Source organism: Lynx rufus, unplaced genomic scaffold (assembly GCF_022079265.1).
Source record: "Lynx rufus isolate CCGP_SWC_20201006 ecotype Redwood Valley unplaced genomic scaffold, mLynRuf1.p SCAF_1, whole genome shotgun sequence".
NCBI classification, from domain to species: domain Eukaryota; kingdom Metazoa; phylum Chordata; class Mammalia; order Carnivora; family Felidae; genus Lynx; species Lynx rufus.
This window is the reverse complement of record NW_025814823.1, coordinates 135,873,328-135,900,962: the sequence shown is the minus strand read 5'-3', so window position 1 is coordinate 135,900,962 and position 27,635 is coordinate 135,873,328. Positions and strand designations below refer to the sequence as shown.

The window sequence follows — 27,635 nt, the reverse complement described above, 5'->3', positions numbered from 1 at the left end:
TAAATGATAAATCACTAAATTTTACTCCTGAAATTAATATTACACTGTGTGTTAACAAACTAGAATTTAAATAAAAACTTGAAACTACAGAAAGAAAGAAAGAAAGAAAGAAAGAAAGAAAGAAAGAAAAGAAAGAAAGAAAAAGAAATTCCAAATGACAGTTGGGATTGCCAGGAATGTTGTAAAAAATGTCTACATTCAGTGGAAAGCTAGATTAGATGTCTTTTGGGAGGGAACTTTGCAAGACTAAAATCTTCAGATTCTTTTGGAGTATGCCAGTCACTTTAATTATCATATCTAAAACAATAGATTCCGTATTATAGTGTTAAGTTACAAAAAATTTGCAGTATTAGAATAGTTCCAAAAACACTAAAAAAAATTACTTGAAATATGCTATTTAAATGATATATGAAAGATGGAAACAAAAAATAATAAAACAGAAATTCTTATTTGATCATGGTGAGATTCTTCTCAAGCTGTAGAACAATTTCCTTAAAGGCAGAATCCTCTGCCCAGTTGGCTTTACTTCCTAAAATGAGGTTCTGTAATTAAAAAAAAAAAAAAAAAGAAGAAAATTTTTACATTAAATTTTTAAGTACTTTTGAAAATTTAACAAGCTTTTTAAAAATCTGCTTTCAATGATGTTTTGAAATATTTACCAAACTAGGTGTCAGCATTTACTCTATGAAAAAAATACATTCTTGCATATTAATTTCCACTTTAAGTAAGACTTTGGCCTTGATCCCCATAATGCTAAGGAATATTTACAATGTTTATAACAATTTTTTCTGCTTCATCAGTTTTGTGGATAGTTTTTACCTGCTAAGGAGTTTTACAATGGTATTCTAGATTAAAGGAAAAAGACTGCAGCTCCGATTCAGAGTCATTTTGCACTTCTACAGTGAAAAATAGCTTAAGCATAAACTGTTATGCCCTATTTATTATTTTAAAACTATGGCTCAATGATAGCAAGTTACTAATTGAAATCCTGTTAAAACAGATTTTAGAATATAAATGTTATATTGTTTTGTACAAGATTATAAAATTTGGTCTATCTATAGTATTTTCTTGCTCTTGGGCTAGTGTTTATAAATCCAATTAAATTACAAAGGCAAGTAGAAGTAAGCATTCAAATAGAAGTAAACCCATTAGGGGCAGGAGCTCCTAAGGTAGCCACAGCTATGTTCTGCTTAACAAAGCAATGATTTCATTAAATAAGACTTAATTAAGAGTATATGAATAAAACTTAAGAAAAGCACAATAACAGAAGACTTGGGGCGCCTGGGTGGCGCAGTCGGTTAAGCGTCCGACTTCAGCCAGGTCACGATCTCGCGGTCCGGGAGTTCGAGGCCCGCGTCGGGCTCTGGGCTGATGGCTCAGGGCCTGGAGCCTGTTTCGGATTCTGTGTCTCCCTCTCTCTCTGCCCCTCCCCCGTTCATGCTCTGTCTCTCTCTGTCCCCAAAATAAATAAACGTTGAAAAAAAAAAATTAAAAAAAAAAAAAAACTTAAGAAAAGCACAATAACAGAAGACTCAATGTAGTAGGAAGGAACATGTACCCCCAAAAATGAAAATAATCCTGTCCTTATAATGCAATCCTCCACTTGAGGATAGCCTAGGGGACTTCCTTAACTCCTAATCAAGTAACCCACTGTTGCTAAAACGTAGGTTTAAGACCTGAGGACAAATTTCTTATGCTCAGATACAAGAACTCATATTCTACAAGGATATGCTTTACACATAATAAGCATTTGCTTTGACACATGATAGGCAGTTAATAAAGGAACACATAAAATTTAAGAGGTGAAAAAAGTTTTTAATAGGTGACATGATAATAACTACCAACACTTATTGAGAATTTAGTTTGGCCAGACATTATACTAAACAGATTAACATGAATTATCTTCTTCAGTTTTCACAACCTCTCTTTCTAAATAGGGAAAGTGATGTTTAAAAAACCTTAAATTATTTGTTCAAGGTCCAGAACTATTAAGCTGTAGTCAGTATCGTAATTCTAGATTCCCATCACCCCCATCCATGTTTTCCCCATTCTCCCTAGTTCAAGTCTAATGGTCTTCACCATTATACCATTCTGCCTTCACGGAGCTGCTAAAATCATTCCACTTATAAGTGCCTAAGATTAAACATAATAAAAAAATCAAAGCCTTAAATATTAAATACACATAAATTCCAAATATATGTAAGCAGACTAGTATATAGTATTAAATTCATGATTTTTTCAGGGTCAAAGACTAACTGAAAGCAAATCTGAAAATAAGAGAAACAATCATTTTTAAAAAGTTCTTTACCTCCTTTCCTAATTTATATAAATGTTACCTGGAACACATGTTGAATCACTGTAGTAACTTGTATCTCCGTCTGTAGGTTTTGTTGTACGGTCTTTATCTTGTCTGAATTTTCCATAATGGCCAAATCATCTTTCTGTTTGTTCTTTTCAGTCTGTATTTCTAAAAGCTTACTTTCTGAAGCTTGTTTTAATTCTATTAGGTTAAAAATAAAAACAAAAAAACACTACATATTAACAACTACAAACAAGAATCCTGAAAAACTGTGAAGCAGGACAGTTCCTATTTCAGTCAAGAGAAAATATGTAATAAGCATCATTTTAGGGTGCAGTTCCATTTTGATCTGAAAATGACTTTTGTGCTACAAAATACCAATATTTTAATTTTACACTTAGCAATGTCCTCCATGAAATGTTCACAGTATGTATGTATGACAATGATGGCTGTCTACATATATATGAAGGGGCATCAAGTTAAGTGGACTTATACTGGGCTGTCAAAAAAATAGAGATATACATAAGGAAATATTTTTTCCTCCTTTATTTACATAAATGACATATCAACAAGATAAATTTTCACCGAAAAGATTCTCTTCTCCAGAGATAAAAATATCAGCAACCTTTTAGTGTAGTTCCTGAAATGTTCTAAGAATTAAACGATTTGAAAACATAAATGGGTGTGTCCCAGGAGCTTGGTTCCTTGACATTAATGGATCAAAAGTAGGTTGGGATCAATGGAAAAAACATTAAACATCCAAAAGATGATTAGATCAGATGACCAAGACTACTTCTGACCCTGAGATTACTTACAAACAGGCAAATTTGTGTGATATTTAAAAATAAATTATGCCTATACTATTAAGTGAAAAAGGCAGTTTACAACATAGAATAAAATGAGGCCAACTTTGATAAGAAATAAGCACTGAAGATGATTATCTCTTGATAGTTTACTTTTCCTAAGTATACTTTTCTGTTTCTAAATTCTGAAAATGTGTATTACTTTTGAAATAAACATTTCAATAACTTTAATACAAAAAGCCATCTCATTCATGTTCATTAAGTTAAAAAGCTGTAGAATCATATGTATCAACCGATCATTTATAATAATGTATATGTATATTAAAAAATTATGTACATATTAATATGTTTATATGAGCAGGGAAAAATGCTGGAATGATATATGCTTAACTGTGGTCACATAGGAAGGAGGTAGAATTTCACACTATACTTTTCCGTATCATTTTTTTTTCCCTGAGAATGTATGAATTTTGTGATTTAATGGTCTAAAACAAAAAAAAAAAATCAAGCTAAATACACTTTAATACTACTTTTATTTATTTATTTTTTAAGTTTATTTCAATTTATTTATTTTGAGAGATACGGTGTGAAGTAGGTAGAGAAAGAGAGAGAGAGAGAGAGAGAGAGAGAGAGAGAGAGAGAGAGAATCCCAAGCAGGCTCTGTACTGTCAGTACAGAGCCCGAGACAGGGCTTGAACTCATGAAACTGTGAGATCATGACCTGAGATCATGACCAAGAGTCAGATGCTTAACCAACTGAGCCACCCAGATGCCCCTGACTACTACTTTTAAAAATGCCATGTGTAGGGGCACCTGAGTGGCTCAATTGGTTGAGCATCCAACTTCAGGGCAGGTCATGGTCTCAAGGTTCCTGAGTTCGAGCCCCATGTCGAGTTCCGCAAGGACAGATGAGAGCCTGGAGCCTCCTTTGGATTCTCTGACTCCATCTCTTTTCTGCCCCTCTCTCCCGGACTTGCACGCGCTCTCTCTTTCTCAAAAGTAAACTAAAAATTTTTTTCAAAAATGCCATGTGTAAAATTATGAGAAAATTTGAAAGCTAAGAAATTTCTCAATGGCTGAGATAACTGGCCTTATCAATCTCCATAGTAAGTGAAAATGTTTTCTACAAGAAAACAAAACGAAAGCCAAAACAAACTGTTCTACATACGTAATCTCTTCTTTCTAACATCAAGCAGTTTTTCCTCCAAATCCCAAGATTCCTGTTATTAGAAATAAAGATTAAGGCACATTACCTAAGAACAAACCTGTAACACTTACATCATTGAATTTTATCTATTAGTTCTCCTTTTCCAAACCTCTATCTAGCTCTCGATCCCTTTATTTCCATACAAAAAAGAGACAAAGGACAGTAGCTTAAATTACAAGTAGATAATTAGCCACAATGTCAGAAATAACTGAGTTATGAAAAAGAGGAAACTTAAGGACTGTGAATTCCAATCATACCAGTAACCTCTGGGAAATCCTATATAATGATACACAATACAGTTGCCAGCATCAAGTTACTGAAATCATGAGAATGTGTAAAGAGCCCAAAGTGCAGTTACCTGCTGTGACTTCATGATTAATTTGTTTAGCTTTAATATGTGTTTCATGTTATCCATGAGCACACTGAAAAGGAATAAAAAATATGACTTGTTAATTAATTAAAAATAAAAAAATCTCATTAATGAACACACATCGATTACTATCTATTTCCTTTCATGAAATTTACTGTATACTTTAATAGAAAGTCATCATTTAACAAAATAAACCTGGAGAAGTTTGATGTAAACTAAATTTGTATTTAAAATTAAAGATGCAGGGGCGCCTGGGTGGCTCAGTTGGGTCAGGTGTCCAACTCTTGATTTTGGCTCAGGTCACGATCCCGTAGTTCATGGGTTTGAGCCCCATGTCGGGTTCCATGCTGGGTTTGGAGACAGCTTGGAATTTTCTCCCTCCCTCCCTCCCTTCCTCCCTCTCTCTCTACCCCTCTGTCCCTCCTCCTCCCAGGGCCTCCCTAGCCATCCCTGCCCCCCTCCCCCTCCCCCCCCCCCCCCCGCAGCAACCCCCCACTGCTCACTCTCTCTCAAAATAAACAAACTAAAAAAAATTACAGATGCAAACAAAATAATAAAAACAATAAAATTAGAGATGCATTTCCCTAGAAAAATCTGTAATCACAGACAAAAAAATATTAAATTTAAGCATGTATGAATGTTTCTAAAAATCTATTTTGGAGAAAAAGCCCTAATAACTTGCTAATAAGCTGCTTTAAAATAAATACATTTTATTTTTTAGAGCAGTTTTAGGCTGATAGCAAAACTGAAGGAAGGGACCCATTTGCCCCTGCAATGACACAAGCACAGCCTCCTTGACGATCAACATCCCCCAGGATAAAGAAAGATCTGTTCATCACAAATGAATCTACATTTAACACATCATTATCATCCAAAGCACAGTTTACATTATGGTTCACTCTTGGTACTATACATTCTATGGATTTGACAAATGTACAAAGACATGTATCTATCATTATAGCATCAACAAGAATAATTTCATTGAATAAGCTGTGTTTTTACCCTCATGTCTTCAACAAAAACCTGTGTTAGGCACCAGGAATGTAAAGTAGAATAAAACACAGAGAGGAAAAAAATCTGTTGAAAGAGATAAATAAATCCACAACTATAGCACAGTGCCACTACAACCAGCAATAAATATGAACTGCTGAGAGTTAAGCACAGAGTACAACAAGGGAAACCCTGGAATCTTAAAGGACATGAAATAATTACCTAGATCAACTAGTTTGGTATGGCTGGAGCCAAAGGGTGTAATGTAAGACTGGGTAAGAACAATGGTTCTTATACTTCAAAGTGCCACAGTCCTTTGTGGATCACCAGATCACCCCCACCACCCTCATTTATCTTCAGAGACTGAGTCAAAAGGTTTGGAATGGGACCAGGAATGTGATCTCTGTGATAATACTAATTGTTCTGATAAACAGCCAGGCATTTGAGAACACTGCAGAAGGAGTTTGTTAAGGAGGCTGAAAATGGGAATCTTTGCAGAGACCTGGGAAAGCTAAGCTCATTTTCTACTAATTATAGCTATACTGGTTTGTAAACTTCAAAACATGCTAAAGGCACTATCACAGCCTACTTGGTCTTTCTGTCCTCTTTGGGTGTCAATATGTCCTGTACCTCTTTAACTCAAGAATGTTTAAAGCTCTCCTTTCAAGGAGGGCCTAAATTCAGATTTTAGGATTTATGGAATCCTGGAGTTAAAGGGAATATGGGAGAATGCATTACCAGTCTGAACTAAGACACCCAAAAAGGGGAAGTGCTCAAATGCATCCAGCACTTTTATGGTGCTAATGGTAGGGGATCTTTTATCACAAGATTTTTAGAACAGGTAAGGCCTCTAAGACCAGACACATAGGACAAGATCATAGAGAACCTTGACCGCCGAAGTTTTTATTTTATATTCCTTCGCAAATAGTTTAACACATACAAACTCATTTCTGCCAATGAAAAATGAGGCATATAATTCCTATCTCATCGGGTTACTGGATTAAATGACATTAACCCTGTTCCTGTTTTACAGTAAACACTGAACAAAAATAAGCTTTCAAAACCTTCCTTCAAATTTTCAGATTTTCTGGCTAAAAATCTCCATTGCTTCTTAGGGCTGCAATACAAACAAAATATTGGCAGGACTATAAAAAGTATAATGCTGAAGAGGGTGCACAAAACTTCCATCACTTTTCTTATTCCTCAGATATAGGTGGTTGGCATTGATGGTAAATTAAAAAAATGTCCACAAAACTGGGGTGCCTAGGTGGCTCAGTCAGTTAAGCAACCAACTTCAGCTCAGGTCATCGTTTCTGAGTTCGAGCCCCACATTGGGCTGTCTGCTGTCAGCACAGAGCCCGAGTTGGATCCTCTGCCTCCCTCTCTCTCTGCACCATGCCCCTCCTGCTCATGCTGTCGCTCTCTTTCTCTCCTTCAAAAATAAATAAAATCATTAAAAAAAATTTTTTTCCACAAAAATGAAGTCATTATGCCAATGTCCCTTCTTATTCTCATCCTTAACAAATCCAGAAGAAAAAACAAACGTACCTAGTCTGGGGGTTAATTTTCTCCAGGTTTCTTTTAAGTGCAGCAGAAAGTTGCATCCTATAATGCAAGGAAAAAAAGCTTGCATTATAAAACATGGATAACATTTGTGGTACATTGAAAAGAAAAAAATTAAATATTACAAGTTAAAGATTGATTTCCTTTAAATGTAACCTAAACCAAAGTAGTTTTTAAAACACTACTGTAAGGGAAATACTTTGACAAATAAGTTACAGAAATGAAAATGACAAGATGGCTAGGGCTGTGCACTCCTATGCTGAGGGGCTGATGACACTTGAAATCAGCCTGAGGTTTGCTCTCCCAGCCATTCACCTTGGCGAAGGGCCAGCAGGAAGCATTAAGCATTAACACACTACAGAGATTAGCACAGGCCTGAAATGGAGAAAGAGAATATAAAGCCATACTTGAACGTAAACTTTAAAATACACCTATATACAAACTCCATAAATTATTTTTAAATTCAAACAATTAATAAATAAATAATAATGAAAATGCAATCAACTTAGCAATATTTAGGTCATTTCCTCACGTATGTCACACAAAAAAATTTGACTCATTAAAATAAGATCTCTTAATAGTTCTGAAGTCATCTTGAAAAATATGATCTAGGGCACATGGCTGGCTCAGTGGGCAGAGTATGCACTCTTGAATTGGGGTCATGAATGCAAGCCCCATGTAGGGCATAGAGCCTACTTAAAATTAATTAATTAATTAAAAAAAAAAAATATATATATATATATTATCTATACAATGAGCCAGCTTGAGAAGAGGGAAAAATGTTCACTGCTGGAAATGATTAAGAGGACTTTAACTACTTTTCAATTAAATGTATAAGAAATTCATCTGGGAAGGCCACAAATATAAGGAAACAATTTAAAGTCATTCATTTAAGTGGAATTATTAATTCAGATCACAAATCTGTAAGATAGCTTATTTACCTTATTCATAGCTGTATACCAACACCTACTATAAAGCTTAAGACATAGTAAGCACTCAAATATTTGTTGAATGAATTTTAAAACAGACAGGCAAAACCTATATGAAAAATATATTTAGGAGCGCCTGGGGGGCTCGGTTAAGCATCCAACTCTTGATTTTTGGCTCAGGTCATGATCTCACAGTTTGTGAGTTTGAGCCCCACTTCAGGCTCTGTGCTGTCAGAGGTGCTGCTTGGGATTCTCAGTCTATTCTCTGCCCTACCCCACTCATGTTCTTTCTCTCAAAAAAATAAACATTAAAAAAAAATTATATATATTTATGTATTTAAACTTGATGACAATTCTTTTACTTGACTAATAGTTAACCGCAGTAATGGAATCTAATAATCCTTTGAAACATTGAATGGGATTTAAGCTCACCCTTCTACTTCCTTGTCTGATATTTCCTTATTAACTGAATCTTATATAACTACTTCTAATGAAGGTATTAATGAATGATGTTAACTTTTCTCTCAGGGCTCAAAATTTGTGTGACCATTATCTGATGATCATTTCACTTGATTAATCATTTAGACTAGTTAAAATATTAACTCTACCTCAAATCATACCGATTTTGCATTCAGTTCACGATGTTTATACCAAAAATTTAATAATTACCTGTGTAATGCAAGCCTTTTTATTTCAAAAGCAGTTTTCACCTCTTCAATTTCATTTTCCAGGTCTTCAATTTTACTATCAAAGAAGCATGAACAAAAGAATTTCAGCAATATAAAAAAAAATTCCCCATTAGAATAAATATATAAAGCAAACCTTTTAAAAAGTAAAATGACTCTCTCTTGATAAAAATATTCTACAGACCCCCACATTGATGCATTTATAGATCTGATAAACAGATACCTCTGACATACTTTACTAATTATGTTGTAAAGGGGGAATGCCAAAAGTGCTAATGGGATCACAAATGTAACGTAAGAACATACCGTATATCAACAACTTCTCAGTACATGCATGAAAAATTATTTGGAAAAATAAAGAAAAGGAAAAAGAAGACAATGGTGTAAGATGGGTAATAGTATCAAATCTTAGTAAAAAACACAAAATTGAGGGGCACCTGGGTAGCTCCGTCGGTTAAGCCTCCAACTCTTGGTTTCAGCTCAGGTCCTGATCTCATAGGTTGCGGGATCCAGTCCCACATCAGGCTCCATGCTGACAGCATGGAGCCTGCGTGGAATTCTCTCTCTCCCTTTCACTCTCTCTGCCCCTCCCCTGCTTGCACTCTCCCTCTTTCTCAAAATAAATAAATAAAAATTTAAAAAAACACACACACAATTTAAAAATATGACATACGCTTCAATTTGCTTGTCTTGCATGATTTGTTCTGGAGTTTTTTCTTCACCTACAAATAAATAATTTTTTGAAGTTAGTAACAGTTTAGAAGAGTGCTGTCCAGGGACATCTGGTGGTTCAGTTGGTTAAGCATCTGACTCTTGATTTAGGCTCAATTCATGATCCCAGGGTCTGGGATCAAACCCTGCATTGAGCTCCATCCACCTTCAGCATGGAGCCTGCTGGGGATTTTGTCTCTCTCTGCCCCACTCCTCTGCTTGCATTCTCTCTAAACAAATGAACAAACAAAAAGATTCTCTCTCTCTCTCTCCCTCTGCCCCTCTCCCTTCTTCTTCTTCAAAAAAAGTGCTGTCCAACAGAAATATAATGGAAGCCAGAGACTCGAACCAAACATTTAATTTTTTTTTAAAAGTAGGCTCCATGCTAAAATAGAACTACCATACAACTCACAGGTATTTATCCAAAGGATACAGGTATGCTGTATCGAAGGGGCACATGCACCCTAATGTTTATAGCAGAGCTATCAACAATAGCCAAAGTATGGAAAGAGCCCAATGTCCATCGATGGATGAATGGATAAAGAAGATGTGGCATACATATATACATGTATATATACACATACATGCAATGGAGTATTACTTGGCGATCAAAAAGAACGAAATCTTGACATTCTCAAGTAGGTGGATGGAACTAGAGGGTATTATACTGAAGAAATTAGTCAAAGAAAGAAAGAAAAATACCGTATGACTTCACTCATATAAGAATTTTAAGATACAAAACAGATGACCATAAGGGAAGGGAATCAAAAATAATAAAAAACAGGGAGGGGGACACAAACATAAGAGACTCTTAAATATGGAGAACAGAGGGTTACTGGAGGGGTTGTGGGAAGGGGGGATGACCTAAATAGGTAAGGAGCATTAAAGAATCTACTCCTGAAATCATTGTTGCACTATATGCTAACTTGGATGTAAATTTAAAAAATAAATAAAAATTAAAAAAAAAAAAAGGAGGCTCCACGCTGGGCATGGACTTGAACTCATGAACATGAAGCTTGAACTCATGACCCTGAGATCAGGACCTAATTTCAGATCAAGAGTCAGATGCTTAACTGACTGAGCCACCCAGGTGCCCCCCAAAAACTTATTCTTTTACCACCCTCCCAATTTCCCTAAATTTCATTTTAAATTTCTCATTTCCATGTTATAAATCAAGTAAAAATATTTCAGTATAACTTATTTAAACCCAATAGGTCTAAAATATTAGCATTTCAACATGTAATTAATTTAAAATTACTAATGAAATATTTTACAACTTTTTTCTGTATTTTACATTTATAGCTCCTCCCAAGGACTAATCACATTTCAAGTGCTCAATAGTCACATGGACTAGCGGTTACCATATGGAAGAGGCCAGTTTTAGAATAATGGAGCAAAAAAAGGAGTAAAATATTAACATGAGCAATGCAATATCAAAAAAATCATCTCTATGTCTATCTGTTAGCAACAAACAACTAGAAATTAAAAGATAAAATTACGTTGCAAAATTTTTTTCAAAAACATGAAATATTTAAGGATAAATTTAACAAAATATGTACATGAGCTCTATAATGAACACTTTAAAATAATGAAAAGATACATTATGTATAGGTATTAGAAGAATCAATACGGCTAATACAATTTCCCCAGTATGATCTATAGAGCCCAATCAAATCCCAAACAAAATTCTAATACTTTTTTTTTTTCTGTAGAAATTGTTAAGCTGGGGATGCCTGGGTGGTTCGGTTGGTTAAGCATCTGACTCTTGGTTTTGGCTTGGTTCAGGAAGCATCAGGCTCTGCACTAACAGTTTGGAGTCTGCTTGGGCTTCTCTCTCTATCCCTGTCTCTGCCCCTCCCCAGCTCACAATCTCTCTTTTTCTCGCAAAACAAATAAACTTTAAAAAAAACAAAGAAAGAAAACAACAAGCTGATTTTAAAATGCATATAGAGGGGCGCCTGGGTGGCTCTGTCAGTTGAGCCTCCAACTTCAGCTCAGGTCATGATCTCATGGTTTGTGAGTTCAAGCCCCTCTCTCTCTGCTCCTCCCCTGCTTGCACTCTGTCTCTCTCTCAAAAATAAATAAAAACAATTTTTAAAAAAAAAATTTTTTTTAATGTTTATTTATTTCTGAGGCAGAGAGAGAGCATGAGTCGGGGAGGGTCAGAGAGAGAGGGAGACACAGAATCAGAAGCAGGCTCCAGGCTCTGAGCTGGCAGCACAGAGCCCGATGCGGGGCCCGAACTCACAAACCGTGAGATCATGACCTAAGCCGAAGTCGGTCGCTTAACCGACTGAGCTACCCAGGCGCCCCAAAAACAATTTTTTTAAATGCATAGAGAAACACAAAGGACCTAGAATAGTCAAACCAATATTGATAAAGAAGAACAACACTAGAAGTCTTACAGTAGTGATATCAAGATTTACTATAAAGCCACAGAAATGAAGATACTGTGGCACTATTGTAAGCATAGACAAATACCTCAAAGGAACAGAGAAAAGAAACCCAAAATAAACCTACACATAAATAATGGAGAAAGGAAAGTCTTTGAACAAACGGGGCTAGAAAAACTAGATTTCTGTAGGGGAAAAAAACAAAATGAATCTTGATTCTTAGCTCACACCATACAAAAAAATTAACTCAAAAAGGACCACAGAACTGAATGTTAAATCTAAAACCCAAAGCCTCATAGAACAAAACAAAGGAGAAAATCTTTATGACCTTGGAGTGGTCACAGATTCTTAGGACTTAAAATCATACACCACAAAAGACCAAATAACTTGATAAAAAGCACTGCATCAAATTAATGCCTTTGGTTCCTCAAAAGATAGTTAAAAAACAAGGCAAGCAACAAACTGGGAGAAAATACTTGCTAGTTATATACATAGATACAGTGATTCCTACATATAAATCTATATGTATAGGTAGATACATGAAAAGAAAACCTGCATTTATAAACAAAGAATGCAAATCCAATAACACTAATAATACAATTAAAGGGGGTGCCAGAGTGGCTCAGTCAGTTAAGTGTCTGACTCTGGCTCAGGTCATGACCTCGTGGTTCATAAGATTGAGCCTCATGTCCAGGCTCTGCGCTGACAATGCAGAGCCTGGTTGGGATTCACTCTCCCTCTCTGCCCCTCCCCTGCTCGCACTCTCTCTCTCTCAAAATAAATAAACAAAAAATATATTTTTAGAAAGCCTGGAATATCAGACAATACACGAGAACTACCTTCAGATCTATGGACCTATAAAACAAATTGAGCAGAGTCTGAAAAGTTCCTAAGTTCAATCATGTATTCAGGTGAAGTAAGATATCTATGTGGCCCCTCAGGTTTTCCACAATTCTTTTTTTTTTTTCTTAAAATTTTTCAAAAGTTTAGGGGCGCCTGGGTGGCGCAGTCGGTTAAGCGTCCGATTTCAGCCAGGTCACGATCTCGCAGTCCGGGAGTTCGAGCCCCGCGTCAGGCTCTGGGCTGATGGCTCAGAGCCTGGAGCCTGTTTCGGATTCTGTGTCTCCCTCTCTCTCTGCCCCTCCCCCGTTCATGCTCTGTCTCTCTCTGTCCCAAAAATAAATAAACGTTGAAAAAAAAAATTTTTTTTTTCAAAAGTTTATTTATTTGAGAGAGACAGAGAGAGCATGAGTGGCAGAGAGAGAAAGCGGCAGAGAGAGGGGGGCAGAGAGAGAAAGATAGAGAGACAAAGAGGGAGAATCCCAAAAGGGCTCCACGCTGACATCCCGATGCAGGGCTGAAACTCACAAAACTGTGAGATCATGATCTGAGCTGAAATCAAGAGTCAGAAGCTTAAATGAATGAGCCATCCAGGTGCCCCTTCAAAACTCTTGATTTGGGCCCTCCGGGTGGCTCAGCTGGTTAACCATCTGAACTTGGCTCAGGTCACGATCTTGTGGTTCGTGGGCTCGGGCCCCACATCAGGCTCAGTGCTGACAGCTCCGAGCCTGGAGCCTACTTCGGATTCTGTCTCCCTGTCTTTCTGCCCATCTCCCTGCCTCCTCCAGCTCATGCTCTCTCTCTCTCTTTCAAAAATAAATGAACATTTAAAAAAAAAAAACAAAACAAAACTCTTGATTCAACCTAAAGAATTAATTGGTTTTATTCCTTAAGCTCATTTCACAGAGAAAGAAAGATTCACCAAAACCTATCTTTGTAACCCAAGGGCTTACAAATCAGGTGGCAAGAATGGTTAGTACTTCAGGAGAGCTAAACCATTATTTTAGTAATCTCTTGCTCCCTAAGACTTCTGGATTAATAGTTCTAAAAGATAACTTTAAATCTGTTCAATGTTTAGAATTGAAAATTTGTCATTCATGTCTTTAAGCTGATCTCCCTTCTGCCTCTCATCTCTATATTCCAGTGTTTCTCAAAGTATAGATCTTAGATCACTTGCTTAACAATCATCTCATCTGCTAATTTAATCTCCAAGTTGTTGATGGTAGCAAGTTCTAGGACTCCTTCCCACAGGAATTTCCCAATTCTCTGATCAACAGAATTTAATTGTCCGGCATTGTTATTTACTTTTTAAAATCGATTTCCTGAACCCCTAACAAGTTCCTGAGGGCTGGGGCAAGCTTGTTTTTTGCCTTCTTACATAGTATACCACTATATTATGCTGCCACTCCTGTTCCTATAATAAATGACTTTTTGTAAAGTTGATATTCTTTTCTCTAGGATACTATTCATCATCAAGCTCACAAAATCTTATTTGAAAATGAAAATACTTACTCGCATCAAGCATTGACTTATATTCCAAGAGTTGCTGTTTAGTTTGTGCTCTCAGCCTAAAAACAGATAAAGAGAAGAGAAAGTAATATATGTGTGTGTGTATTTTTTTTTTAATTAAGTAAACTCTACTCCCAATATGGAGTTTGAACTCATGACCACTAGATCAAGAATCACATGCTCTATTGACTGAGCTAGCCAGGTGCCCCAGATGGTCATATATTTACTGAGGTTTTATTCATTAATATAGGATAAACCAACTCATTTTTTTCCAGAAGTTTATGCATTTAATGAATGTAAATAAACTCAGCAATAAGTCTTCTAGTTTTGCCTGATTTATTTAAAGTGGCCTAAAGAGGGGCACCTGGATGGCTCAGTCAGTTAAGTGTCCAACTCTTGATCTCGGGGTCATGAGTTCAAACCCCATGTTGGGTTCCATGCTGGGCACGAAGCTTACTTAAGTAAAAAATAGGGGCACCTGGGTGGCTCAGTCAGTTAAACCTCAACTTGGGCTCAGGTCATGATCTCATAGCTCATGGGTTCGAGCCCTGCATTGGGCTCTGTGCTGACAGCTCAAAGCCTGGAGCATGTTTCAGATTCTGTGTCTCCTTCTCTCTCTGCCCATCCCCTGCTCACACTCTGTCTCTCTTTCTCTCTTTCAAAAATAAATAAATATTTTAAAAGTTTGTTAAAAATTAAAAAAAAAAAGAAAAAGAAAAATATAATAAAGTGGGCACAAAGAGTTCTGGTTCAAGATGACAACATAGAAAAACTGAACTCAACTCCTCCACAGAACACACCAAATTACATCTATTTTTTAAAAAAAATTTTAATATTTATTTTTGAGAGAGAGACAGACAGAGCATAAATGGGGGAGGGGCAGAGAAAGGGAGACACGGAATGTGAAGCAGGCTCCAGGCTCTGAGCTGTCAGCACAGAGCCCGACACGGGGCTCAAACTCACAAACTGTGAGATCATGACCTGAGCCAAAGTTGGACACTTAACTGACTGAGCCACCCAGGTGCCCCATCAAGTTACATCCATTAAATGCCCTATTCCTCTTGAAGAACTAAGGGCTGAGTGAACAGCTACTGAATAAACCAACAATAAAGAGAACAAAAAGACAGCAGGAAGAGAGATGGACACGTGCTACGATTTGGAAGAGAAACTAGCATACACAGCTCCAGCTCCAGCCGGCAAAAGTCACCAACCACACAGTCTGCACTGGGGACACCATACACAAATGCACTCCTTCAAGTTTAGGAGAAGTAGCTTATTTGCCTAATCCATAGAAACAAACACAAAAAGTCAAGCAAAATGGGGAAACAGAGGAATATGCTCCAAAAGGAAAAAGAACTCAATGAAACAAATAAACCATATGCCTGAAAAAGAATTTAAAGTAATGATCATAAAGATACTCACCAGGCTGGAGAAAAGAGTGGAAGAACTCAGTGAGATTTTCAATAGAGGCACAGAATATACTAAAAGGAACCAATCAGAGTTGAAAAATGTAATAACTTAAATAAAAAGCACATTAGAGGCCATCAACAGATTAAAGGATGCAGAAGAATGTATCAGTGGTCTGGAAGACACAGTGATGGAAAGCATGTAAACAGAATAGCTAAAAGAGAAAAGAAGTTTAGATGCACAGAGAATTCCAAACCATATGAACCCAGGGAGGTCCAGACCATGACACATACTAATTAAAATATCAAAGGTTAAAGATAAAGAGAGGATGCCTGGGTGGCTCAGTCAGTTAAGTGTCCAACTCTTGATTTCAGCTCAAATCATGATCTCACAGCTCATGAGTTTGAGCCCCATGTCAGGCTCCGTGCTGACAGCGCAGAGCCTGCTTGAGATTCTCTTTCTCCCTCTCACTCTGCCCCTCCCCGTTCATGCTTTCTTTCTTTCTCTCTCTCTCTCTCAAAATAAATAAACATTTTTTTAAATTTTTTTTTTCAACGTTTATTTATTTTGGGGACAGAGAGAGACAGAGCATGAATGGGCGAGGGGCAGAGAGAGAGGGAGACACAGAATCGGAAACAGGCTCCAGGCTCTGAGCCATCAGCCCAGAGCCTGACGCGGGGCTCGAACTCACAGACCATGAGATCGTGACCTGGCTGAAGTCGGACGCTTAACCGACTGCGCCACCCAGGCGCCCCTAAATAAACATTTTTTAACAATATAAAGAGAGAATTAAAAGCAGCAAGAGAAAAACAAAAAGTACCTATAAAGGAAAACCTATGAAGCTATCAGCTGATTTTTCAGCAAAAACTTTGCAGGCCAGAAACAAGTGGCATGACATATTCAAAGTACTGAAAAGAAAAAACTAACCTAAACTTGCAGGGTTATCATTAAGATTTGAAGGAGAGATAGGGTTTCCCAAAAAAAGAAAAAATAAAGAAGTTATCACCACTAAACCAGTGTTACAAGAAATGTTACAGGGGCTTCCTTAAGTAGAAAAGAAATGGCCAAATAAGATATAAGAAAACGATACATGAAAAGATGTAAAATATGACAAGATATATATAAAATGTGGAAAACACAGTAAAAAGGGTAGAGAAGGGGAAAATATTTTTTCTTCCACAGTTTCCTGGTTTTTGTTTTTTTTATAGAATATGTTTGAACTTAAATGAACATCAAATTAATATGGACTGCTATTTATTTGGATGTTATATAGGAACCTCATGGTAGCCACAAACCCAAAATCTATGATAGATACACAAAAAATAAAGAGAAAGAAACCAAACACTACACTCACCGATTACAAAGAAAGAGAGCAAGAAAGGTCTTTTGCAGAAAAATTACAACCACAGCAGAAAACACATTTTACAAATGGCAATAAGTAGGGGCGCCTGGGTGGCTCATTCTGTTGAGTGCCCGACTGCGGCTCAGGTCATGATCTTGTGGTTCGTGGATTCGTGCCCCGCCTCAGGCTCTGTGCTGACAGCTTGGAGCCTGGAGCCTTCTACCGATTCTGTGTCTCCTTCTCTCTCTGCCCCTCCCCTGCTTGCACTCTGCCCCCCTCCCTCTCTCTCCCTCAAAATAAACAAAAAAAAATTTTTTTTAAATGGCAATAAGTACACACTTATCAACAACTACTCTCAATGCAAATGGCTTAAATGTTTCAATCAAAAGACAGAGAATGGCAGAATGGATTAAAAAGAAAACAAGATCTATCTATGTCCTGCCTTAAAAGAGACTCACCTCAGACCTAAAGATGTATATAGACTGAGAGTGAAGGGATGGCAAAACATTCACCATGCAAATGGAAGCCTCCCCTCACCCCAAAAGAACCTAGGTAGCAATACTTATATCAGACAAAATTGACTTTTTTTTTCTTCTTCAAAAAAAGACTTTAAAGCAAAGACTTGGGGCACCTGGGTGGCTCAGTTGTTTGAATGCTCCATCTCTTGGCTTCAGCTCAGGTCATGACCTCACTGTTTGGTGGGTTTGAGCCCCACATCAGGCTCTATGCTGATAGTGCAGAGCCTGCTTGAGATTATTTCTCTCTCCCTCTCTCTGCCCCTTCCCTACTCACACTATCTTTCTCTTTTCTCTCAAATAAAAATAAACTTAAATACATTAAAGCAAAGACTGTAACAAGAGACAAAGAAGGGCATTACATAATCAGAAAGGAATCAATCCAACAAGAGGATATAACATTTTTAAGTATCTACAAACCCAACAATGGAGCATCTAAATACATAAAGAAATATTAACAGACACAACAAGAGAAATTGATGGTGATACAATAATGGTAGGGGGACTTTAACACTACACTTACATCAATGGATACATTATCCAAACAGAAAATCAATTAGGAGACAATGCCTTTGAATGACACGTTGGACCAGAGGGACAAAACAACATATATAGAACATGCCATTCAAAAACAATAGAATACACATTCTTTTCAAGTGCACAGAGTGTACTCCAGAAGAAATCATAGATAAGGTCAAAAAACAAATCTCAATAAATTGAAGATTCAAATCATATTGTGCATCTTTTTTGACTACAATGGTAGGAAACTAGAAATAAATCACAATACAAAAAAACTGGAAAAAATACAGACACGAAGACACTAAACAACATGATACTAAACAACCAGTAGGTCAGTGAAGCAATAAAAGAAAAAATAAAAAAATATATGGAGACAAATGAAAATGAAAACATAATGGTCCTAATTCTTTGTGACACAGCAAAAACATTTCTAAGAGGGGAGTATACAGCAATACAGGCCAACCTCAAGAAACAAGAAAAGACTCAAATAAACAATCTAACCTTACACCTAAAAGGGACTACAAAAAGAACAAAACCAAGGTAAGTAGAAGAAAGGAAATACTACAGATAAGACCATAAATAAATGACATAGAGACTAAAGAAAAACTGAACAAAACAGAAAAAAGAAAATCATGAGACCAAGAACTTGTTCTTTGAAAAGATAAACAAAATTGAACAACTCTTAGCCAGACTCATCAATAAAAAAAGAGAAAGACCCAAATAAATAATATCAGAATCAAGAAAAGTAACAATTGACACCATAGAAATACAAAGGCTTATAAAAGTATACCATGAAAAATTATATACCAACAAACTGAACAATCTATAAGAAATGACTAATGCCTAGAAACACACAATTTTCTAAAACTGAACAAGGAAGAAATTAAATAGTCTTAACAGACTAATTACAATAACAAAATTGAATTGCTAATCAAAAAACCACCAGAAAGTAAAAGTCTAGGACTAGATTGATTCAAAGGTGAAGTCTACCATACACTTAAAGAAGAGTTAATACCTATTCTCCTCAAACTATTCTAAAAAGATAGAAGTGATAGGAAAACTCTGAAATACATTCTACAAGGCCAGCATTACCTTGATACCAAAACAAGATAAAGACACCACACACACAGGGCGCCTGGGTGGCTGAGCTGGTTGGGCATCTGACTTCGTCTCAGGTCATGATCTCGCGGTTCATGGGTTCGAGCCCCACAAGGGGCTCTGTGCGGACGGCTTGGAGCCTGGAGCCTGCTTCGGATTCTGCGTCTCCCTCTCTCTCTCTCTCTCTCTCTGCCCCTCCACCGATTATGCTCTGTCTCTATTTCTCTCTCTCAAAAAAAAAAAAATTTTTAAAAAAGGACACCACACAAAAGAATTACAGGCTAATATATCCCTGATAAACACAGATGCAAAGACCTCAACAAAATATTAGCAAACCACATACAACGATACATTAAAAATATCATTGGAGCGCCTGGGTGGCTCAGTCAGTTAAGCCTCCAACTTCAGCTCAGGTCATGATCTCATGGTCTGAGTTCGAGCCCTCCATTGGGCCCTGTGCTGACAGCTCAGTGCCTGGAGCCTGTTTCAGATTCTGTGTCTTCCTCTCTCTGACCCTCCCCCATTCATGCTCTGTCCCTCTCTGTCTCAAAAATAAATGTTAAAAAAAAAATTAAAAAAAAATATCATTCATGGGAGCACGTGGGTAGCTCAGTCAGTTAAGTTCACGGGTTCAAGCCCGGTGTTCAAGGCTGTGAGCACAGAGCCTGCTTGGGATTCTGTCTCCCTCTCTCTTTGTTCCTCCCACATCCCTCCCTCTCTCTCTCTCTTTCTCTCAAAAATAAATTAAAAAAAAAATCATTCACTGGGGCACCTGGGTGGCTCAGTTGATTAAGTGTCTGACTATTGGTTTTGGCTCAGGTCATATTTCATGGTCAGTGAATTCGAGCCCCACTTGGGATTCTGTCTCTCTCTCTCTCTCTCTCTCTCTCTCTCTCTGCCCCTCCTCCACTCACACACACACACTCTCTCTCTCTCAAAATAAATAAATAAACATTTTTAAAAAATCATTCACCATGATCAGGTGGGATTTATTCTAGGGATGCAAGGGTAGTTCAATATTTGCCAATCAATAAATGTCATACACATCTACAATACAAAGGATAAAAATCATATGATCATCTCAATAGAAGCAGGAAAATCATTTGACACAATTAAACATTCATTCATGATAAAAACTCTCAACAAATTAGAGTTAGAGGGAACATATCTCAACATAATAAAAGTCTTCCATGAAAAACCCACAGCTAATATCATACTCTATGGTGAAAAACAGAGAGCTTTCCTCTAAGGTGACAAGATGAGGATGTCCACTTTGACCCATCTTTACTCAACATAGTACTGGAAGTTCTCTCCATAGCAATCAGACAAGAAAAAGAAATGAGGCATCCATATCGGTAAGTATGTTAAACTGTCGGTATTCGCAGACAACAGGATACTATACATAGAAAACCCTGAAGATTCAACCAAAAAAACCTACTGGAAGTAATAAATGAATTCAGTAAAGAGGCAGTATTTAAAATTAATACCCAGAAATCAGTAGCATTTCTATATACTAACAATGTCACAGAAAGAGATATTTTTAAAAAACAACACCATTTACAACTGCACCAAAAGGAATAAAATAACTAGGAATAAACTTGACCAAAGAGGTGAAAGACCTGTACTCTGAAAATTATAAAACACTGATGAAAGAAACTTGATGGCACAAACAAAGGTAAAGATATTCCATGTTCATCTGTTAAAAGAATATTGCCAAGGGGCGCCTGGATGGCACAGTCAGTTAAGCATCTGACTTCGGCTCAGGTCATGATCTCAAGGTTCATGAGTTTGAGCCCTGCATGGGGCAGTTTGCTGTCAACACAGAGCAGATCCTCTGTCCCACTCTCTCTTCCTGGCCCTCCCCCGCTGACATTATCTCTTTCTCAAAAATAAACATTAAAAAAACGTTTTAAAATATTGCCAAAATGTCCATACTACTCGAAGCAATCTACAGATTCAATGCAATCCCTACCAAAATACCAACAGCATTTTTCATTAAACTAGAACAATTAATACTAAAATTTGTAGGGAACCACAGAAGACCTCAAATAGCCAAAACAAACCTGAGAAAGAAGAATGAACCTGGGGCTTTCACAATTCCAGATATCATGATATACGACAAAACTATAGAGATCAAAGCAGTATGGTGCTATCACAAAAATAGAGAAATAGATCAATGGAACAGAAGAGAGACCCCAGAAATAAACCCACATGTATAGAGATAATTAATCTGTGATAAAGGAAGCAAGAATATACAATGGGGAAAAGACAGTCTTTTCAATAAATGGTGCTGGGAAAACCGGACAGCTACATGCAAAATAACCTAGACTTCTTCCTAACACCATACATAAAAATAAACTTGGGGCGCGTGGGTGGCTCAGTCAACTGAGTGTTGGATTCTTGACTTTGGCTCAGGTCATGATCTCAACAGTTCATGAGACTGAGCCCCACAATGGGCTCTGTGCTGACAGTGAGGAGTCTACTTGTGATTCTCTCTTCCCTTCTCTCTACCCCTCCTGCACGTGTGCAAGCAAACATGCACTCTCTTTTTTCAAAATAAATAAATAAACATTTTTTTAAAATAAACTATTGGGATTACATCAAAATACAAAGTTTTGCATAGCAAAGGAAACCATCAACAAAAAGAACAACCAACTTGAATGGAAAAAGATATTTGCAAATGATATATCTGATAAGAGGTTAATATCAAAAATATACAAAAAAGTTGCACAACTCAATACCAAAAACACAAACAATCTGATTAAGAAATGGGCAGGCGACCTGAATAGACATTTTTCCAAAGAAGACATACAGATGGCTAACAGACATGTGAAATGATGCTCAAAATGACTAATCATCAGGGAAACAAATCATAACCACAATGAGATCACTCACATCTGTTAGAATGGCTAAAATAAAAGACAAGAAACAAGTGTTGGCGAGGACCCTCGTGTGCTGTTGGTGGGAATGTAAATTAGTACAGCCACTGTGGAAAACAGTATGGAAGTTCCTGGAAAAATTAAAAAATAGAAATACCACATGATGAGGGGGGCCTGGTGGCTCAATCTGTTAAGCATCTACCTCTTGATTTCAGCTCAGGTCATGATCTCATGGTCATGATTTCAAGTCCCTTAAGATTCTCTCCCTCCTCTCTCTCTGCCCCTCCCCTGCTCACACTCCCTCTCTCTCATAAATAAATAAATAAATAAATAAATAAATAAATAACAAGTGATCCAATAATTCCATTTGGTTTTAACCAGGGAACACAAAAACACTAACTCCAAAAGATATATGCAGTCCTCTGTTTACTGCAGCATTATTTACAATAACCAAGACATGGAATCAACCTAAATGTCCATCAGTAGATGAACAGATAAGGAAAATGTGTGTATGTATATATATACCTACACACACAGTATGGAATATTACACAGCCATAAAGTATGAGATCGTGCCATTTGAGACAACACAATGGACCAAAAAGGTATTATATTAAATGAAATAAGTCAGACTGAGAAAGATAAATACCATATAATTCCACACACAAATGCAATCTAAGGAAAAAAAATGAATAAACAAAAATCAGAATCAACACTATAAATACAGAGAACTAATGGTTGCCAGAGAAGAGGAAGGTGGGTGGGAGTTGGGCAAAATGGGTGAAGGGGAGAGGGAGATACAGGCCTCCAGTTACAGAATGAGTATGTTCCGGGAATAAAAAGCAGAGCATGAGGAATACAGTCAATGATATTGTAATAGTGATATAATGGGACAGATGGTAGCTATACTCCTGGTGAACATTATGCTGTGTTCATACTTCAATATGAACAATGTACAAACTTCAAATCAGTGAGTTGTACAACTGAAACTAATGCAACACTGGGTCAACTACACTGAAATCTTATGGGGTGCCTGGCTGGCTCAGGTGGTGGAGCATGGAACTCTTGATCTTGGGGTGGTGAGTTCAAGCCCCATGTTGGGTGTAGAGATTGTTTAAAACTAAAATCTTAAAAAATAAAAAAGTCCTCAGAATAAGACACAAAACACAAAATGGAATCCAGTGGGGAAACAGCATCTAAGAATAAAAGTTAGAAGTTTGACTTTTAAATTTATTCTTAATACGCCACACTGAAGAAATAAATATGGGCCACACAAACAGATCAAAATGGTGAAAACTGCAAACACTGTAATGAGTTTAAAAACAGACTGTAACATTTTTAGGAGACAGAGAAAAATAACAAAGATACTACTCCTTGGATAGATAATTCATATAGTTTCTCAGTTGTCCTATGATTGTAGTTAATTCAAGATCATACATAAAATAAGTAGAAAAGCTATGGGTAAGATGCTAACTAGTTATTAAGTTATACTTAACAACATGTTTTACATTTACATGGTAGTTTCATAATTCTGAAACTGCTCTGTGACTTTGAGACCTACATAAGTAGCTAAGTAACATTAGACAGACTTCTAAATCTCCATGGTATAAGTTCCTTAGATTTAAAGTTCCAAATGAAAAGAACGATTTCTTATAGGTTAAGAAGGTAGGCTAGCATTTTAAGACACTGTAGGAACAGTTTCCTTTAACCTGAGATACAAAAGGTGATCTCGTTTTTTTTTTTTTTTTTTAATTTCCTAATGTTTATTTATTTTTGAGAGAAGAGAGAGACAGAGCATGAGCGGGGGAGGGGCGGAGAGAGGGAGACACAGAATCCAAAGCAGGCTCCAGGCCCCGAGCTGTCAGCACAGAGCCCCACGCAGGGCTAGAACTCAGGAACCGGGAGATCATGACCTGAGCTGAAGTGGGACGTTTAACGGACTAAGCCACCCAGGTGCCCCTGATCTCTTCTTTTTTTAAGTTGATCAATTTTTGAGAGAGAGCGAGAGAGAGCAAGTAGGGAAGGGGCAGAGAGAGAGAATCCCAAGCAGAATCCGGATTCAGGATTCGAACTCAGAACCATGAGATCATAACCCGAGCTGAAACCCCAAGAGTTAACAACCGACTGAGTCACCAAAGCGCCCCAAAAGGCTATCTTTTATGTTTTATTTTAGCATTTTATATTGTAGGTATGAAGGAATTTTTAAAGCGAGGTTGTGAGGCTTAGTAGCCAAGACCTTTCAAAGCAGTGGTAAATCTAAAATAGTTACAATGCTTTGGGGAGTTAAAGCAAAACAAAACAAAACAAAAACCTCGTTAGGGTTTAGAACAAATTTTTTTCTGTAGAGGCCAAACAACAAACATTTTAGTCTTTGTGATTCATAAGGTCTCTGCTGGAGCTACTCAACTCATACCCTGTAGCAAGAAAAGTTGTTCCAATAAACCCTTTCTTAAGGGCACTGAAATCAGAATTTCAAATAATTTTCACGTGTTTTTAAATTTTCCTCCAGGAAATTTTTTTGTCCCACCTACTTAAAAACATAAACATTCTTTTCTTTTTTTTTAAATGTTTATTTTTGAGACAGAGCATGAACGGGGGAAGCGCAGAGAGAGAGGGAGACACAGAATCGGAAGCAGGCTCCAGGATCTGAGTTGTCAGCACAGAGCCCGATGCGGGGCTCGAACTCACGACCCGTGAGAGCATGACCTGAGCCGAAGTCGGACGCTTAGCCGACTGAGCCACCCGGGCGCCCCAACATAAACATTATTCCTAGCTTGAGAGGCCACACCAGAACAGGCAGTAGAGTAGACTTGGCCCTGTGCCATTGTTTGCCCACCGGATTGATATCCTTTCTCATCACATCTTCCCGTAGCAACTGCTTGGTGGAAACGTATAAACATCAATCATCCTCTTGGTAGAGAAATATAACAAATGAGGCTTCTAGATTGAAAAGGGTCATAACCATAAAAACAAAGAGGAAAGACAACGTTTATTCAAGTAGCTGAGGCCTTAGATGCACCTCACTACGCGCTGGAAAATCGGGAGTCCAGGACGTGAGTGCACGAGAAAAGGAGAGGAAATTACAGCTCCGAAGGCCTTAAGGGCCCTGGTCTCTGTGCTAAACGCTTGCCTGTGAGTAGCTCATTTAACCCCCACTGCATCTCTACTAGGAAGGTGTAATCTTCCTCTGTTTCTAAGATTAAGAACGGTGCTTAAGGCGTTTAAATGAATGACTCGAGGACACTGCCACGAAGCGACCGAGTCAGAATTCGCAGCCTTAGGGGCTCTGAGAGCTAAGGATGGAGCTCTCCCCCACGACGCCCACTTGGATGCGGCCGAGCGAGCCAGAGGGAACAACCTGAGCAGCAGGGTCAGGCGGTCCTCAGGACGTGCCTCTTGGGCGCCGGCGACCTGTGGTGGCCTGCCTTCCCCGCCTCCGGAGTCCGGGGACTCGGTGGCCGCTTGTTCCCTGGGTTGCATCTCCATTCTGACTGGCGCTGGGAGGTACGGCCTGGGACGGGAAGATGCAGCCTCAGAGGCCTATCTTCCCGCCACTAAATTGTCTCCCGGAAAGGGCCGGAGGACCGTCGCTTCCAGTCCGGCCCCTTCCGCCCCACGGCTCCACCCCTTCCGTCCCGTCCCCTGGTTGCCGTGGTTACTTCTGTTTCTCCAGTCCTGGCTAGTATTTGCAACCATTACAGATCACTAATAAGAAAAGTTGAACTTTAAGCATCAGCTCTGTCGAGTGCTGGGCTAGAAGTTGGGCTACAGCCCTTTGGGACACACCCCGGCGCCCAGGAACAGGCTGGAAAACTCCGACATAAATGGTCGTTCATCCTTGGCTCTGGGACAGGAGATCTTCGAGACAGTTTTGTGGGGTTTTTTTTTTTGTGTGTGTGTATGTTTTTTGTTTTTTGTTTTTTTTTAACCCATCTTGGTACTCCCTTAACATTCGCGGGCTTGGAAAGGGAAACACCGGAATGTTGTTTAAGTAGACTTTCCATCTGAGCTCATAGTGTCCAGACTCCCTCATTTGGCGGAGAACAGTGGCTAGAGTTCAGAGATAACTTAAAGCCCTCTATGAGTCAGTGCATATCCTTGAACCCCAAACTTGCAGCGTGAAATTTCACTATCCGTAAGATTCATTCTTATAACAGTCCTGTGCCCCCAAGTGCCACCTTGTCGATTTATCAGCTTGCAATCAAGCTTTTTTAGCTGGGCAGCTAAATGAGCGGCTAATGGAGACAATGTGGGACGTAAAACGCCCCATTGATTGGTAGTTTTTCATTAGGGTCGGTCGTGTAAGGGACACTCTAGCCTTGTAGCACAAGCACAGCAACTCAAACCTCTTTGAACAAGGGAGCCGAGCATTCCCCTCGTATAACTAGTTTCCGCTCAGTTACACTTGATCACACAGTGCTCTCTACTTTCTTCCTCTTCATTATCAAAGTAATTATCAAAGTAATTATCTCTTATTTAGAGATAGAGGCAGAGAGAGACGAAAGGGCAGAGAGAGGGGGAGACAGGATCTGAAGCCCTCCGTGCTGACAGCAAGAGAGCCGGATGCCAGGCTGGAAACCATGAACCATAAGATCATGTCCTGACCCGAAATTAAGAGTAAGTCGCTTAACAGACTGAGCCACCCAGGCACCCCCACCCCCCATTATTTGTTTTATACAAAAACAATCTTGTGCTTTGGCTTTACCCTGGACGTCTTCCAGTATCTCACATGAATCTCATCCTTTTAAACCTATCAGGTGTCCAAGGCCAAATTTGGGACAAAGACAATGCAGTAGTTCTCCATCTGAGCAGGAATGAGAATCATGGGGAGGACTGGTTTAAAACAGACTACTAGGTGGATGGGGAGATGGGTGAAATAGGTGAAGGGGATTAAAAGCACAGTTACTGTGCAGAACACTGAGTAATGTGGAGAATTGTTGAATCACTACATTGTACACCTGAAACTAACGTAACACTGTTATAATGGAATTTCAAAAATTAAAAAAAAAAAAAGATTGCTTGGTGTCTCTCCCAAGTTTTGATTATGATTTATGTTTCTAACAAATGCCCAGGTGATGTTCATGCTGCTGGTTCGGGATGACACTTTGAGAAGCACTATGGTAATTGTTTATAACAAAGGTTTTTTTTTTTTTTTAATCCATAGTAAAACAAAAAGGGACAGATGTGAGTGTGGAGCTATTCTTTAGAGAATCTCTAATAATATAGAAGGGATAATGCAATTAGGTAATACATCATGTCATTCTAGTGAGGTGTAGGTTTCAAAGTTAATATTAATGAATAATAAAACTAAAGAGAACAGCGCCTTTACAGCAAAGCTGTATCAGGTGGTTACCACCTTAACCGGATGATCAAACACAATATCTTCAGTAGTGTAACAACTAATATTTAACTCCAATATGCATACGTTGTACAAATCACCTATATTCTTGGGGAATGCATAACCTGAATTTAACTATCAAAAAACAATCAGACAAAAAAAAATCGGACAAGAAATCTAAAATGAGGGACATTCTATAAGACAAATGGACTAGACAGTTCATGTCCATGCCTTGAAA

The 27,635-nt window shown here is 38.0% G+C and overlaps 1 protein-coding gene across 1 annotated transcript; it reads right to left on the bottom strand.

Annotated features, from left to right (window-relative positions):
* Positions 1-263: 263 nt before the first annotated feature.
* On the bottom strand, positions 264-25,617 carry CENPH (centromere protein H). Its single transcript, XM_047067166.1, has 9 exons — positions 25,418-25,617; positions 14,304-14,359; positions 9,521-9,569; positions 8,831-8,905; positions 7,218-7,274; positions 4,668-4,731; positions 4,271-4,322; positions 2,337-2,500; positions 264-542 (listed from the first exon to the last, which is right to left on the bottom strand). Exons 1-9 carry the CDS (start codon positions 25,543-25,545, stop codon positions 447-449), a joined length of 741 nt encoding a protein of 246 aa, XP_046923122.1. The 5' UTR covers positions 25,546-25,617; the 3' UTR covers positions 264-446.
* Positions 25,618-27,635: the final 2,018 nt, after the last annotated feature.